General features: G+C 50.0%; 1 protein-coding gene across 2 annotated transcripts in view; it reads right to left on the bottom strand.

Annotated features, from left to right (window-relative positions):
- Positions 1 to 10,204: 10,204 nt before the first annotated feature.
- Positions 10,205 to 14,614, bottom strand: part of PPP5D1 (PPP5 tetratricopeptide repeat domain containing 1) — a 74,582-nt gene continuing 70,172 nt past the window's right edge. The window contains exon 3 of one of the 2 annotated variants that reach the window (XR_004264116.1): positions 10,205 to 11,038. Coding sequence is in view for 1 of the 2 variants with exons in the window: in XM_032262563.1 (XP_032118454.1) it covers positions 10,682 to 11,038 (357 nt within the window). In the remaining variant the exon portion in view is untranslated. The remainder of the gene's footprint in view (positions 11,039 to 14,614) is intronic. The other variant, XM_032262563.1, reaches the window with a different exon arrangement.

Here is a 14,614-nt window from a genome sequence, read left to right as displayed (position 1 = left end):
CAGGAGAATCGCTTGAACCAGGGAGCTGGAAGTTGCAGTGAATTGAGATCACAAGACCATACCATTGTACTGCAGCTTGGGTGACAGAGCGAGAGACAGAGTAAGACTCTGTCTCAAAAAAAAAAAAATTAAAATTAAAATTAAAAACCTGAAGGGTCCAGACTGAGGCAAAGGGAAGTAACAGTCAAATTGTGCATCTATTAGAAAAAAACAACCTAGGTCCCTTTGAAGAGGCTGGGGGAAAAGTCCAGGTAAGTGAAGAAAAAAAAAATTGGTAGAAATATGCACGTAGAATGAGTCCATTTTGGTTAAATAAATTCACAAAGCTAACATTTATCACCTGCTAAGACAGGCCAGGGATTGTCTGAATATTTTACAAAGGCTTTGCCACTAATTCCATAACTCTGAATGATTGCCATTTTGCAGGCGCAGAGGTTGCATGGAGCCCGAGGATGCCAAAGTGAGATGGCAAACCCAGATTTCCTGAGCACAGAGCCCAGGCTCTCAGCCCTGTGCCTGGTGCAGATCGCCCTGAACTTGTGCAGTGCACCAGCCTTGTCATTTTTCCACAGCACCCCAAATAATACCTCACTATCCAATTTCTTATTGGGTGAGGTCTAAACACCCTAAGTATTTATGTCCTAAGAACTTAATAGCCATGGCCGGGCACAGTGGCTCAGCCTATAATCCCAGCTCTTTGAGAGGCTGAGGCAGGCGAATCACTTGAGGTCAGGAGTATGAGACCAACTTGGCCATGATGAAACCCAGGTGTGGTGGCACGTGCCTGTAATCCCAGCTACTCGGGAAGCTGAGGCAGAACTGCTTGAACCTGGGAGGTGGAGGTTGCAGTGAGCTGAGATGGTGCTGCTACACTTCTGCCTGGGTGAAAGAGCAAGACTCTGTCTCAAAAACAAACAAAAAACACCTAGTTGCCACTTGGGGGAAAAAAATACACACACATTAAAAAAAAATTCATTCTTAAATAACCACAGTCTTTTTTTTTTTTTTTTTCTGAGACTCTGTCTCACTCTGTCACCAGGCACCATGCTGGAGCGCAGTGACATGATCTTGGCTCACTACAACCTCCGCCTCCAAGGTTCAAGCAATTCTCCTGCCTCAGCCTCCCAAGTAGCTAGGACTACAGGTGTGCACCACCACGACCAGATAATTCTTGTATTTTTAGTAGAGACGGGGTTTCACCATGTTGGCCAGGGTGGTCTTGATCTCTTGACCTTGTGATCCTCCCACCTCAGCCTCCCAAAGTGCTGGGATTACAGGCATGAGCCACCATGCCCAGCCTAACCACAGTCTTTATGAATGGGAATGTGTGTGACTGTCAGGCACTGCAAAACCTCTCAGTGCCTGGGGCCAGATTGAACATCTCTCTACCCTCATTTCCTGGTTGGCATTGATTTTTTGGGTGGGGTTTGCTCTTTATCCTTGCAATCAATGAAAATGCAGCTTCAGGAAGACATGACATTGTAGAAAGGGCTGCCACTTGGGCTAAGGTAGAAGCCACGAGCCACCTGAGCTAGCAGTTTCCACAGTATCAGACAGATGACGCTGTGCTTCCCTCTAGATTTAAAAATCTCAGCTGGATGCGGTGGCTCATGCCTGTAATCCCAGCACTTTGGGAGTCCAAGGGGGATGAACCATGAGGTGAGGAGTTCGAGACCAGCCTGGCCAATATGGTGAAACCTCATGTCTACTAAAAATACAAAAATTTGCCAGGTGTGGTGGTGCACACCTGTAGTCCCAGCTACTTGGGAGGCTGAGGCAGGAGAGTCTCTTGAACCCGGGAGGCAGAGGTTACAGAGAGCCTGGGTGGCAGGGTGAGACTCTGTCTCAAAAAAAAGAAAGAGAGAGAGAAATACACACTTAAGGAACAATGAGCTATTGCTTGGCACCTGTGAGACTGGAGACAGAAGGCTGGATATCCCCGTTGTCCAGATGAGGAAATTGAGGCTTCATGGGTGAAACTTACCAGGGTCTTTGCCAAGCCCCACAACTGGGAAGTGCTGGGACATATAGTGAGACAGGCTCCCTCAGACTTCAAACCCCAGACTCTTTATAGCTACACTAGGCAGCCTTCACACCACCATTGCTTCACAGCATCATCCATCCATCCATCCATCCAACCATCCATCCATCCGAGCACCCACTGCTGATGGATACAGTTGAGATCAACACAGGCCTGGTTCCAACTGATGATGTTAATGACATGAGCAGCTACTTACCCACGAGTTTGATTACTGCTTGTCAACTCTCTGGACAGTTGCATGACTGACTATTAAAAAGCACGAGCCGGGTCCCAACACACTGACCTAGCAAATGGGAGAAAACAAGTAATGGGAACGTGTCCACAGCCATTCACGTCAATCAACTCTAGTCAAAGCACATTAGCCAATGACTTGAGTACATCATCCTAACAAATGTTGTATGCATATTCTCTCTCCTATTTCAAAAAATAAACTTCTTTCAATGTACATGATGAAAATATTTGATATGATGAGTAGACAGTTTTTATTTATTTATTTTTTTTGAGATGGAGTTTCACTCTTGTTACCCAGGCTGGAGTGCAATGGCGCGATCTCGGCTCACCGCAACCTCCGCCTCCTGGGTTCAGGCAATTCTCCTGCCTCAGCCTCCTGAGTAGCTGGGATTACAGGCACGCACCACCATGCCCAGCTAATTTTTTGTATTTTTAGTAGAGACGGGGTTTCACCATGTTGACCAGGATGGTCTCGATCTCTTGACCTCGTGATCCACCCGCCTTGGCCTCCCAAAGTGCTGGGATTACAGGCTTGAGCCACCGCGCCCGGCCTGAGTAGACAGTTTTTAAACACACTTTTGGTGGCACAAAAACAAGGGTCCAGGCACGGTGGCTCACGCCTGTAATCCCAGCACTTTGGGAGGCTGAGGCGGGTGGATCACCTGAGGTCAGGAGTTTGGGACCAGCCTGACCAACATGGAGAAACCCCTTCCCTACTAAAAATACAAAATTAGCTTGGCATGGTGGTGCATGCCTATAGTCCCAGCTAATCAGGAGGCTGAAGCAGGGGAATCGCTTGAACCTCGGAGGTGAAGGTTGCAGTGAGCTGAGATTGTGCCATTGCACTCCAGCCTGGGAACAAGAATGAAACTCCGTCTCAATCAATCAATCAATAAAAATAAAATAAAATAAAGCTTGAAGTCCTCTATCCTGAGGCCTTGCACTTTCCATAAATGTTCTTACTTAGTTTAAAGTGAGACAGAAGCTCAGGACCCAGTCCTGGGAAGAAAGAAGTCTCAGATGGAACTGGCAGGAGACGCTTATAAAGACCACAGTGATTGAGCCAAGGTCGAGGAAAGGGGTGGGCGAGGCAGGCTCCACCCACTGAGCAGAGCACCAAGGAACTCCCCCAGCCACCTCTCCATCCCACAGGGAGTCACACATGAACTCGAAAGTGTACAATGAGACCTTCTGCCATGTGAATGGCATCGCATTCTACACGCTGAGGTCTGCTGTAATAAACTATCACAGAATGGGTGGCTTCAAGGACAGAAATTAATGCTTTCACAATTCTGGAGGCCAGAAGGCCACAATCAAGGTGTTGGCTAGGTTGCTCTCTCCTGAGGCCTGTCTACTTGGCTGTGCAGATGGCCTTCTTCTCCCGTGTCCTCACATGGTCTCCTCTTATAATAACACTAGTCAGACTGAATCAAGCGCCCACCCATGGGGCCTCATTTCATCTTTTTTTTTTAGTGGAAGTTTTGCTCTTGTTGTCCAGGCTGGAGTGCAATGGCATGATCTCAGCTCACTGCAGCCTCCGCCTCCCAAGTTCAAGCAATTCTCCTGCCTCTGCCTACAGAGTAGCTGGGATTACAGGCATGTGCCACCATGCCAGACTAATTTTGTGTTTTTTAGTAGAGATAGGATTTCACCATGTTGGCCAGGCTGGTCTTGAACTCCTGACCTCAGGTGACCTGCCTGCCTCAGCCTCCCAAAATGCTGGGATCACAGGTGTGAGCCACCATGCCTGGCTTCATTTTACCTTAATTATCTCTTTAAAGACCCCCATCTCCAAACACAGTCACATTCAGAGGTACCGGGGGTGAAGACTTCAATATATGAATTTGGGGATGGCGATAGCATAGTATGGTGACTCCATGTTAAACTTCCAGAGGAATTGTGGCCACAGGTAACTCTTTAACAGAAACTTGCCTGTGTTTTCCGTGTACTCATTCTGCCTTCTGGAGAATTCTTAGGAACCAGGACAAAGGTAGCTGGGCACAGTGGCACATGACTGTAGTCAAATCTACTCGAGAGGCTGAGATAAAGAATGCCTTGAGCCCTGGAGTTTGAGTCCAGCCTGGGCTACGCAGCAAGACCCAACCTCCAAAAAAAAAAAAAAAAAAAAAAAACAAAGGCAAAGCTAACCTACAAATTGTTCTCAAATGTGAAGACACGGGGGCTGGGCATGGTGGCTCGCACCTGTAATCCCCAGGCCAAGGTGGAAGGATTGCTTGAGCCCAAGAGTTTGAGACCAGACTGGGCAACATAGGGAGACCTCTATTAAAAAAAAAAAAAATTAGCCAGGTGTGGAGGCACATGCCTTTGGTCACAGCTAGTTGGGATGCTGAGACGGGAGGATCACGTGGGGTCAGGAGGTTGAGATGGCAGTGAGCTGTGATCACACAACTGCACTCCAGCCTGGGCAACAGAATGAGACCCTGGCTCAGAAAAAAAAAAAAAAAAGTCTGTGCACAGTGGCTCACGTCTGTAATCCCAGCAGTTTGGGAGGCCAAGGTGGGTGGATCACCTGAGGTCAGGAGTTCGAGACCAGCCTGGACAACTTGGTGAAACCCCATGTCTACTAAAAATACAAAAATTAGCTGGATGTGGGGGTGCACTCATGTAGTCCCAGCTACTTGGGAGGCTGAGGTAGGAGAATCACTTGAACCCGGCAGGTGGAGGTTGCAGTGAGCTGAGATCACCCCATTGCACTCCAGCCTGGGCAACAGAGAGAGACTCCATCTTAAAAAAAAAAAAAAAAAAAAAAGACATGGTAGGTAGAATTATTTAACAATTACTTGATTTGATTTACTATGAAATGTTCAATGATGCATTAGTTAGCCTTGACTTTGCCGGATTCTTCTGTATTTTGAAACTAATACATTTTTTCTGGCTCAAAAATGTTTGAAAGGTGCTTAAGAAAGAACTGTTCCTCCCCACTGGGCCTGTGGAGACTTGTGGACAAAGGGCTAAAGTACCTCAGCACAAATGTGCAAAGTGTGTAAATTTGGGTCTTTGATGTTCATAGCCATGAAGAGCTCAGCATGACTCGTGGTGAAGAGGCAAGCTTTGGTCTGTTTCCTCTTCCTGCTGCAGCTGAACTATTAATAAAATCATTCTGAACAGCTTTCCTGAAATGTAAAAATAAGCCAAGATGTCTTATTTGGCGGAATTTTTTTATTATAGGAAAAAAAAATGTGGATTTTTTTATTACAGGAAGAAACAAATCTGGTAGGACCTACACCAACAGGTTGGCAGGGCTGCTCTCTGGGCTGGGGGCTTAAGGCAGGGGCGTCTGCTTCAGACATATACTGTTGTTCACAACCAACCAGAGTTTAGTGGCTTCAAACAATGACTTACTAGGATTCAGAGGGCTGACAGGGTGGTTCAGCTGCTGGTCTCTCCCTGGTCACTTGTGTGGCTAATGTCAGCTGTAGTGGGTTGGTTCTCCCCCACGCGGCCCCTCAGCCTTCACCTGGGCCTTCACTATTTGGTAACCCAGCTTTAGCTTCCTTGCAAGATGGCAGCTGGCATCCAAGTGAGCAGCAGGGGGAGCCATCCGGCCTCTTAAGGCCTAGGCTTGAAATTGACACATCACTCTGGTGCATTCTATTGGTCAAAACAAGTCATGAGGACTGCCCAGGATCAAGAGGTGGGGAAATAGACGCCCTGGCGGTGGGAGGAGTGATGAGCGCGTAAAGGGAAGGGAGGAATTGTTGGCAGCCACCTCTGAAGGCAGCTGACCTCGGTGTCTTTCTTTCTGTGTTTTCTAGTATGCCTAGAATAATCATAATACTGCCTGGAATATTATATAATAATGCCTAGAGTATTATAGAAAAATCATGCCAGATATGTATTATTTTTTATGATGGTAAAGGTATTTTTTAAAATAATATAATAAATTATGGGAAACTTGTTGGTTGTACCAAGAATCTATAGAAATAAATGAAACCTGGCTGGGTGTGGTGGCTCATACCTGTAATCCCAGCACTTTGGGAGGCTGAGGTGGGCAGATCACTTGAGGTCAGGGGTTCGAGGCCAACCTTGGCCAACATGATGAAACCCCGTCTCTACTAAAAATACAAAAATTAGCCAGGCATGGTGGCAGGTACCTGTAATTCCAGCTATCTGGAATGCTGAGGTGGGAGAATTGCTTAAACCTGGGAGGCGGAGGTTGCAGTCAGCCAAGATTGTGCCACTGCACTCCAGTCTTGGCGACAGAGTGAGACTCTGTCTCTAAATGAAAAAAAAGGAAACTCAAATTCTTGAATTAAGGCTGAATTGGGCTGAAGAGTTTATGGAAAGGTGAAGTCAGACTGTATCAGTCCTTTTGGGCCTATTGGGGGTTTATGCTGAGAACATCAGGGGCCACAGAACATCCTACGAGAGAGGAGGAAAGGCACATCCACCTTCCATCTGGGAAAGAAACCTCTGCTGGTGTTCTAGAGTGCTGAGCTTTAGCTGGGGCAAACATGGGGAAGACAAGAGGGCTGCAGGCGAGCGAGCCATGTGGGAGGGAAGGGAAGGCCCAGGATAAGGCCTCCACCATGGGAAGAGGAGGAGGAGGCTTGAGATGACAGGACAATGTCACGGTGTTAGACCGAGTGAGAGTTTTCCCACAATCCCCAATATAGCAACAGAGTCCTTTTCTTTTTTCTTTTTCTTTTTCTTTTTTTTTTTTTTTTGAGATGCAGTCTCGCTGTGTAGCCCAGGCTGGAGTGCAATGGCACAATCTTGGCTAACTGCAACCTCCCCCTCCCGAGTTCAAGTGATTCTCCTGCCTTGGCCTCTGTGTGCACCACCACGCCCAGATAATTTTCATATTTTTAGTAGAGATGGGGTTTTGCCATGTTGGCCAGGCTGGTCTCAAATTCCTGACTCAGATGATCTAACCGCCTCAGCCTCCCAGAGTGCTAGGATTACAAGCATGAGCTACCATACGCAGCCAATTTCTTATATTTTATTACAATAGTAATATATGCTCCTAGAAAGAATTCAGATATGGATTCATTATAAAACCATTATGAAGAAAATAATAATCAGCTAGAATTCTTCAAGCAGAAATATGATAGTCCCCGTTGTTATTTGGTTGTACACTAATAATCTTTTTTTACATAGACACAGATTCAGATGTGGGTAAGGATACAGATATGGATATGGATGTTGATAGAATAAAGATACAACTGGGAACTGAAAATCAATGTCATAAGGACATAGACATATAGACATTGATGTGTATTTGCGTATAGCAAGGATGTAAATGTAGATGGTAATAGACATGTATGTTACAGTGAGCTCAAAAATACAATCCATATCCTAATCCCTGGAACCTGTGAGTGTGACCTTATTTACAAAAAGGGTCTTTGCACCAGGCATGGTGGCTCATGCCTGTGATCCCAGCACTTTGGGAAGCCTAGGCGGGTGGATCGCTGGAGGTCAAGAGTTTGAAACCAGCCTGGCCAATGAGGTGAAACCCTGTCTCTATTAAAAATACAAAAAAGCTGGGCATGGTGGCAGGTACCTTTAATCCCAGAGCTACTTGGAGGCTGAGGCAGGAGAATTGCTTGAACCAGGGAGGCAGAGGTTGCAGTGAGCAGAGATGGTGCCACTGCACTCCAGCCTGGGCATCAGAGAAAGACTCTGTCTCTCAAAAAAAAAAAAAAAAAAAGTGGTCTTTGCAAGTGTACTTAATGATCTCAAGATGAGATAATCCTGGATTCTCTGTGTAGGTCCTAAATCTAATTGATGCAGGGCAGGTGAGCCCCCAACTTGGGGATTAGCACAGGAAGGTTCTTGGCTTTGCCCTTGAAAGAATTCAAGAGCAAGCCAGCAGTGTTAGCAACTTTGACTGGACCCTCAGTGCACAGCAGCAGCAGACGGACTGCCCCTTGCAGCGTAGGGCTGCCCGAGAGGCAGTGTGCCCAGAGGAGCAGCTCAGAGGCAGCGCTGCTGTCATATTTATGCCCATTTTTAATTATGTGCAAATTAAGGGGCAGATTATGCAGAAATTTCTAGGACAAGAGTAGCAACTTCCAGGTCACTGGGTGGCTGCTGTGGAAAGTGGTGGTAACTTCTGGATGTTGTCATGGCAATGGTAAACTGACATGGCACTGTCGGGCATGGCTTACCCAAAGCTGCTTCTGCCCTGTCTGCTTTAGCTAGTTCTCTATTTAGTCCGGTGTCAGGGTCCTGCCTCCAGAGTCAAGCCCTGCCTCCTAGATCACAATGACAAATGTCCTATTAAGACACAGCAGAAGGCTGGGCACAGTGGTTCAAACCTGTAATCCCAGTACTTCGGGAGGTGGAGGCAGGTGGATCACTTGAGGGCAGGAGTTCGAGACCAGCTTGGCCAACATGGTGAAACCCTGCCTCTACTAAAAATACAAAAATTAGCCGGGCATGGTGGCACATGCCTCTAATACTAGCTGCTCGGAAGGCTGAGGCGACAGAATCACTTCAGCCTGGGAGGGAGAGGCTGCAGTGAGCCGAGGTCATGCCACTGCCCTCCAGCCTGGACAATGGAGCAATACTCTGTTCCCCACCCCCAACAAAAGGCATAGCAGAAGAAAAGACACAGAGAAGAGGAGAAGGCCAGAGACTGGCACTAACAGACACCAAGAGCCACCAGAATATGGAGGAGGCAAGAAAGGACTCTCCTTAGAACCTTCAGAGCCGACGGGGCCCTGCTGGGATCTTTGTTTTGAACATCTGGCCTCTGGAACTGCGAGAAAATAAGCTTCTGTTATTTTTAGCCACCAAGTTTGTGAGAATTTATTACAGCAGCTCTAGAAAACTAACACAGACAGCTGGGCACAGTGGCTCACGCCTGTAATCCCAGCACTGTGGGAGGCCAAGGCGGGTGGATCACGAGGTCAAGAGATCGAGACCATCCTGGTCAACACGGTGAAACCCTGTCTCTACTAAAACTACAAAAAATTAGCTGGGCATGGTGGCGCGTGCCTGTAATCCCAGCTACTCAGGAGGCTGAGGCAGGAGAATTGCCTGAACCCAGGAGGCGGAGGTTGCGGTGCGCCGAGATCGCGCCATTGCACTCCAGCCTGGGTAACAAGAGTGAAACTCTGTCTCAAAAAAAAAAAAAAAAAAAAAAGAAATAACCTAAATTGGCTGGGCATGGTAGCTCATGTCTGTAATCCCAGCACTTTGGAAGAATGAGACAGGCAGATCACTTGAGGTCAGGAGTTTGAGACCAGCCTGAGCAACATGGCGAAACCCTGTCTCTACTCAAAAAACAAAAACAAAAACAAACAAAAAATAACCGGGTGTCATGGCACGTGCCTGTAATCCCAGCTACTCAGGAGGCCGAGGCACAAGAATTGCTTAAAACAGGGGATGGAGTCTGCAGTGAGCTGAGATTGTGCCACTGTACTCCAGCCTAGGAAACAGAATGAGAGTCTATCTCAAAAAAAGAAGAAAAAAAGAAAGGAAGGGAGGAAGGAATTAAGAGAGAAAAGGAGGAAAGAAGGAGAGGGAGAGAGAGAAAGGGAGGGAGGGAGGGAGGGAGAGAAAGGGAGGGAGGGAGGGAGGAAGGAAAGGAAGGACGAACCTAAGTTAAGTTTCGCTTATATTCAAAAGTCAAAGTGCATTAGGTGTTGCTTATGTGGCCTGATTCTGTCTGCCGGGGGAATTCTCAGTCCTGGTCCACCCCGCTGCTTCTGTGTGTGTGTGTGAAACAGGGTCTCACTCTGTTGCTCAGGCTGGAGTGACATGGCATGATCACAGCTCACTGCAGCCACAACCTCCTGGGCTCAGGTGATCCTCCTGCCTCAGCCTCCCAACTAGCTGGGAACACCGGCATGCACATGCGCCACTTTGTGAAGCTAATTTTTTTTTTTTTTTTTTGTAGAGATTGAGTCTTGCCATGTTGCCCAGGCTGGTCTCAAACTCCTGGGCTCAAGGATCCTTCCAATTTGGCCTCCCAAAGTGTTGGGATCACAGGTGTGAGCCGCTGCGCCTGGCTCCCCCATTTTATTTTAACAACTTTCCCCTTTTGACAGAGCAAGCTGAGGAGATAATGAGATAGTACAGCATGACTTTCAGGGAGCACCACTGGCTGGGACAGATGGGTGTACGGTCATTGTTGGTAGCCGCACGGTCATCTTAGACATGCGTGGTAGGGTCCTTAGGTTTTCCAAGTTGTCTAATCCAGATGGGTATTGCTGGTTGCATGAGTGGCTGCTGAGTGAGAGCCAAGAAAAGGGGCTTCTTCTCATAAAGTCATCAGATCTCGTGAGACTTATTCACTAGCAGGAGTGCAGTACGAGGGAAACCGCCCCCAGGATTCAATTATCTCTGACCCGGTCCCTCCCACGACATGTAGGAATTATGGGAGCTACAATTCAAGGTGAGATTTGGGTTGGGACACAGCCAAGCCATATTGAGGGGGTGTTACAACTCCTGATCTCGCCCACTGGGAAGCGTGAGGCCCAGCTTCAGGCTGCGGATGGAGCGCCCTGGAACACAGGCAGAGAAGCGACAGACAGCAGCCTGGGGACAGAACAAGGGGCTACCCCCGAGCCCACTCCCACCCCAGGGAATAGAGCGCGCCCATGTGGAATGCTCTGGGCTGGAGCACAGGGCGCCTGGGCCCGACTTACTCATGCTCTCGATGTCCAGGGAGTCCACCACGGAGCGCTTGTGCTCGTCGCCCGCAATGGCCTGCTCAAAGGCCTTCTGCTTCACGATCTTGTTGCACTCCTGGTATTTCATTTCGGCGTCCTTGTCGTGGGGCTTCACCTTGACCACCTGGGTGGGAGGGAAGGGGTGTGCACGGTGAGGCCGAGGTGGGGGCACAGAGGCTGCCCAGCCCTGGGTTCCATGAACGCTGAAGTCAGACCGCCCAGGCTGCCAGGTGCTGGCCATGCAACCCTGGACATGTTTAATTAACCTCCAAGCCTTGGTCTCTGCACCCCAAAACTGTACATAGCGAAGCTGGTCACACAGGCACACTCCATTGACCTTAGCTACAACGACACTAAAATCAAACGTCTGCCGGTCTGAGGACCACAGGCTCAGCTCCAGGTCCCCCGTGGGAACCAGCACAGGCTGCAACACTCCAGGCCTTACGCCAGCAGTCTGTCAGATTCCCAGGCCTTTGGCCTCAAATTGAGAATGACACCCTTGGCTTCTGAGGCCTTCGGACTTGGCCTGAGCCATGCCCCCTGCATCCCAGGGTCTCCAGCCTGCAGACAGCCTCGGGACTTCTCAGCCTTATGGAGCTAATTGTCCAATAAACCCCTTTTACTGTCTCTCTCTACACTTATCCTGTTGATTCTGTCTCTTTGGAGAACTCTGATCAATATACTTCCTCTATGAAACCAACAGGGCCGCTCCTGGCCATCTCCCAGCCCCCTGGGAGGTGAAACCCCATGGCGTACCTGGGCACCGGAGGGCTCACTTCAGGTGAGCTGTAATTATTATTATTACTATATTTTGAGATGGATTCTCGCTCTGTCACCCAGGCTGGAATGCAGTGGCAAGATCTCAGCTTACAGCAATCTCCACCTCCTGGGTTCAAGCAATTCTCTGCCTCAGCCTCCCGAGAAGCTGAGATTACAAGCACATGCCACCACGCCCAGCTAATTTTTGTATTTTTAGTAGAGACAATGTTTCACCATCTCGGCCAGGCTGGTCTCGAACTCCTGACCTCATGATCCACCCGCCTTGGCCTCCCAAAATATTATTATTATTTTGAGATGGAGCCTCACTCTGTCACTCGGGCTGGAGTGCAGTGGCACAATCTTGGCTCACTGCAACCTCCATCTTCTGAGTTCAAGTGATTCCTCCTGCTTCAGCCTCCCGAGTGGCTGGGATTATGGGTGCCCACCACCACACCCAGCAAATTTTCCTATTTTTAGCAGAGATGGGGTTTCACCATGTTGGCCAGGCTGGTCTCAAACTCCAGACCTCAAGTGATCTGCCCACCTCAGCCTCCCAAAGTACTAGGATTCCAGGCACGTGCCACTGCACCTGTCCAAGGTGAGCTGTAATTATTCTTTTTATTGTTATTCCCAAAGCCCTGGAGCCTGGGGCTCTGTGCCTGCTACTGCCTGCCAGACAGGAGGGGCCTGGGCCAGCAGGGCCGTTCTCCTCCACCAGCTCAGTGCCAGGCCCCTCTGGCTGCTGCCCAGCCCCAGGACTCCTGAGAGCCTGGATCCCAGGTCCTGGGGGGCAACGGGCTCCTCCCAGCGGCTGCTGTGGCCCAGAATTCTGACCTGACCTCAGCAGCAACCCCCATGCAGGCTGCTCCCATCCCAGGGAAGTCTACCTTCCACTGCTTCACCCAGCTGACACTGAGCCTCGAACTGGACTCAACCCCCAAAGCTCAGCAGTCATTTCACTTCTTCAGCCAAGTCAGCCTCCTGAGCATCTCTCAGATGCAGCCACTCCCTTCTCACCCTCCAGTCCCACCCAGCCCTGGCCTGGCCTCTCCTGCCCAGGTTCCGGCCTCAGTCTCCACCTGACCTCACAGCCTCCCGTCCTGCCCCTCCAGAGGAGTTCCTAAGGCACAAACCTGACCCTTCTTTTCCCTACTCAGAACCTCCCAGGGCTCCCCCAGAGCCTCCCGCAGAAAGTCCTGCATCTCCCAACAGCCCTGTGTGATCTGCTCCCGACAGCCTCATCACAACCTCCTCCCGCCCCCCACGCTGCAGCCCTCCACGTTCACCACCTCCGAGCCAGGCTCGGCTCACCTCTGGGACTTTCCCACGGGGTTCTTTCTGCCTGAAGGTCAAAACTATTGACCTCCTAGAGAGAACCCTGGCATGTGTCCAGAGACCCACCATCCCCCACCTCTTTCCACTCTCTCACCCCACTGTGAGAGCTGAAAGGTTGTTTCTGACCATTCGGGGACAGAGCCCACCCAGGAGGCCCACCAGATTCTCCCTCAGGCCCACCAGGGTCCACCGGCGGCAGGACCCACCCTGGGGGGCTGGGAGCCATAACCCTCTAGGCTGAAGGGGACCTACGGAGCTCTGTGTGGGACATAGGGCTCCAGGCCTGGGCCTGGCCAGGAGATGAGTGGCTGGCAGCTCCCAGCGGACCATCTGGCTGGGGATGACCCCCGAGGGTGAGAGAAAGAAACCCCTCTCCCAAACTAGGAGTGAGCCAGGGTCCTGAACTTTGCCCCAACGTTCCCCTCCCACACCCTGCACACCTTCCGCCACCCCAACCCACCCCTTCTGCAGCCTCCTTGTTGGGTCCAGCCCCAGCCTCACCTGTCCCATTCATCCACATGACATCGCAAACTTGACCCTGCTTCTCCCTCACTCTAAAGCTTTCTGTGGCTCCCCAGTGCCCCAGGAACAAGTTGGGCTCCTATGAAGCCCTGTATCCCACAGTCCCATCCTCTCTGCAGTGTTAAGCTCTACTCAGGTGGGGTTCCTGAGTCTCCCCCTACCGGGCTGTAAACCCCCGGGAAGGTAGGGCCTGAGTTGCTTCAGTCCCTATCTAGGCAGGATCAGACCCTGATGAATGCACTGGAGGGAGGGAGTGGGGGAGGGAGGGAGGGAGGGAGGAAGAGGGGGAGGGAGGGTGATGCCCTTTAAAACCAAAACCTCTAGTTCCATTTTTCTCCCTGAACTGGCTCCCCATGCCCACCAGACGGCGCCCTGACCCAGCAAATTCCTCATACAGCAACAGCCCGTTTACACACAAAAGGGAATTAGGAAAACAAGGATTGACACCAATAATCGATACTTAAAGCCCTATGGTGACCAGTACCTGTGCTAAATCCTCCGTGTGCCTAACTCAACACCGCAACTCTGAGAGTAGCTTGTAAATGAGGAAAGTGAGGTTCAGAGAGGTCGTTTAACTTTCCCAGCATCACACAGCACATAAGCTGCAGAGAAGCTTCCAGCTCTGGCCTTGGTGACGGACCGACCCACAAGACCCTCTGCACCTGGCCCTGCCACCTCCTACCCAACCCCAATCCTGCTGCCCAGACACACCCTTCCACCCCCAGCTCCTTAAACATCCTGTTCTCCATTTAGTCACTGGGATCTTAGCCCACTGGCTGCCTCAAAAGCACCTCTTCCCTTTCCCTACCCTCACCTCGCACAAATAATCACCTCCTCTGAGAAGCTTGCCCTGATCCAGAGTTAGCTCCAGCTCTTCCAACCCTCCTCCCCTAAGTATCCAGGCTTTCCCTGTGCTCCAGGAGGCAGGGCTTCAGTCATCTCGGCGTCCCCAGAAAAGAAAGAAGAAGGGAAGGGAAAGGGGAAGGGGGAAAAATAAAGAAAGAGGGAGGGAAAGGGAAAGAGAGAGAGAGAAGGAAGGAAGGAAGGGAGGAAGGGAAAAAAGGAAGGAAGGAAAGAGAGAAGG

Source organism: Sapajus apella, unplaced genomic scaffold (assembly GCF_009761245.1).
Source record: "Sapajus apella isolate SASKATOON/1434 unplaced genomic scaffold, GSC_monkey_1.0 scaffold130, whole genome shotgun sequence".
NCBI classification, from domain to species: domain Eukaryota; kingdom Metazoa; phylum Chordata; class Mammalia; order Primates; family Cebidae; genus Sapajus; species Sapajus apella.
Note: the sequence above shows the minus strand (reverse complement) of the source record. Positions and strands in the feature narration are given on the sequence as shown.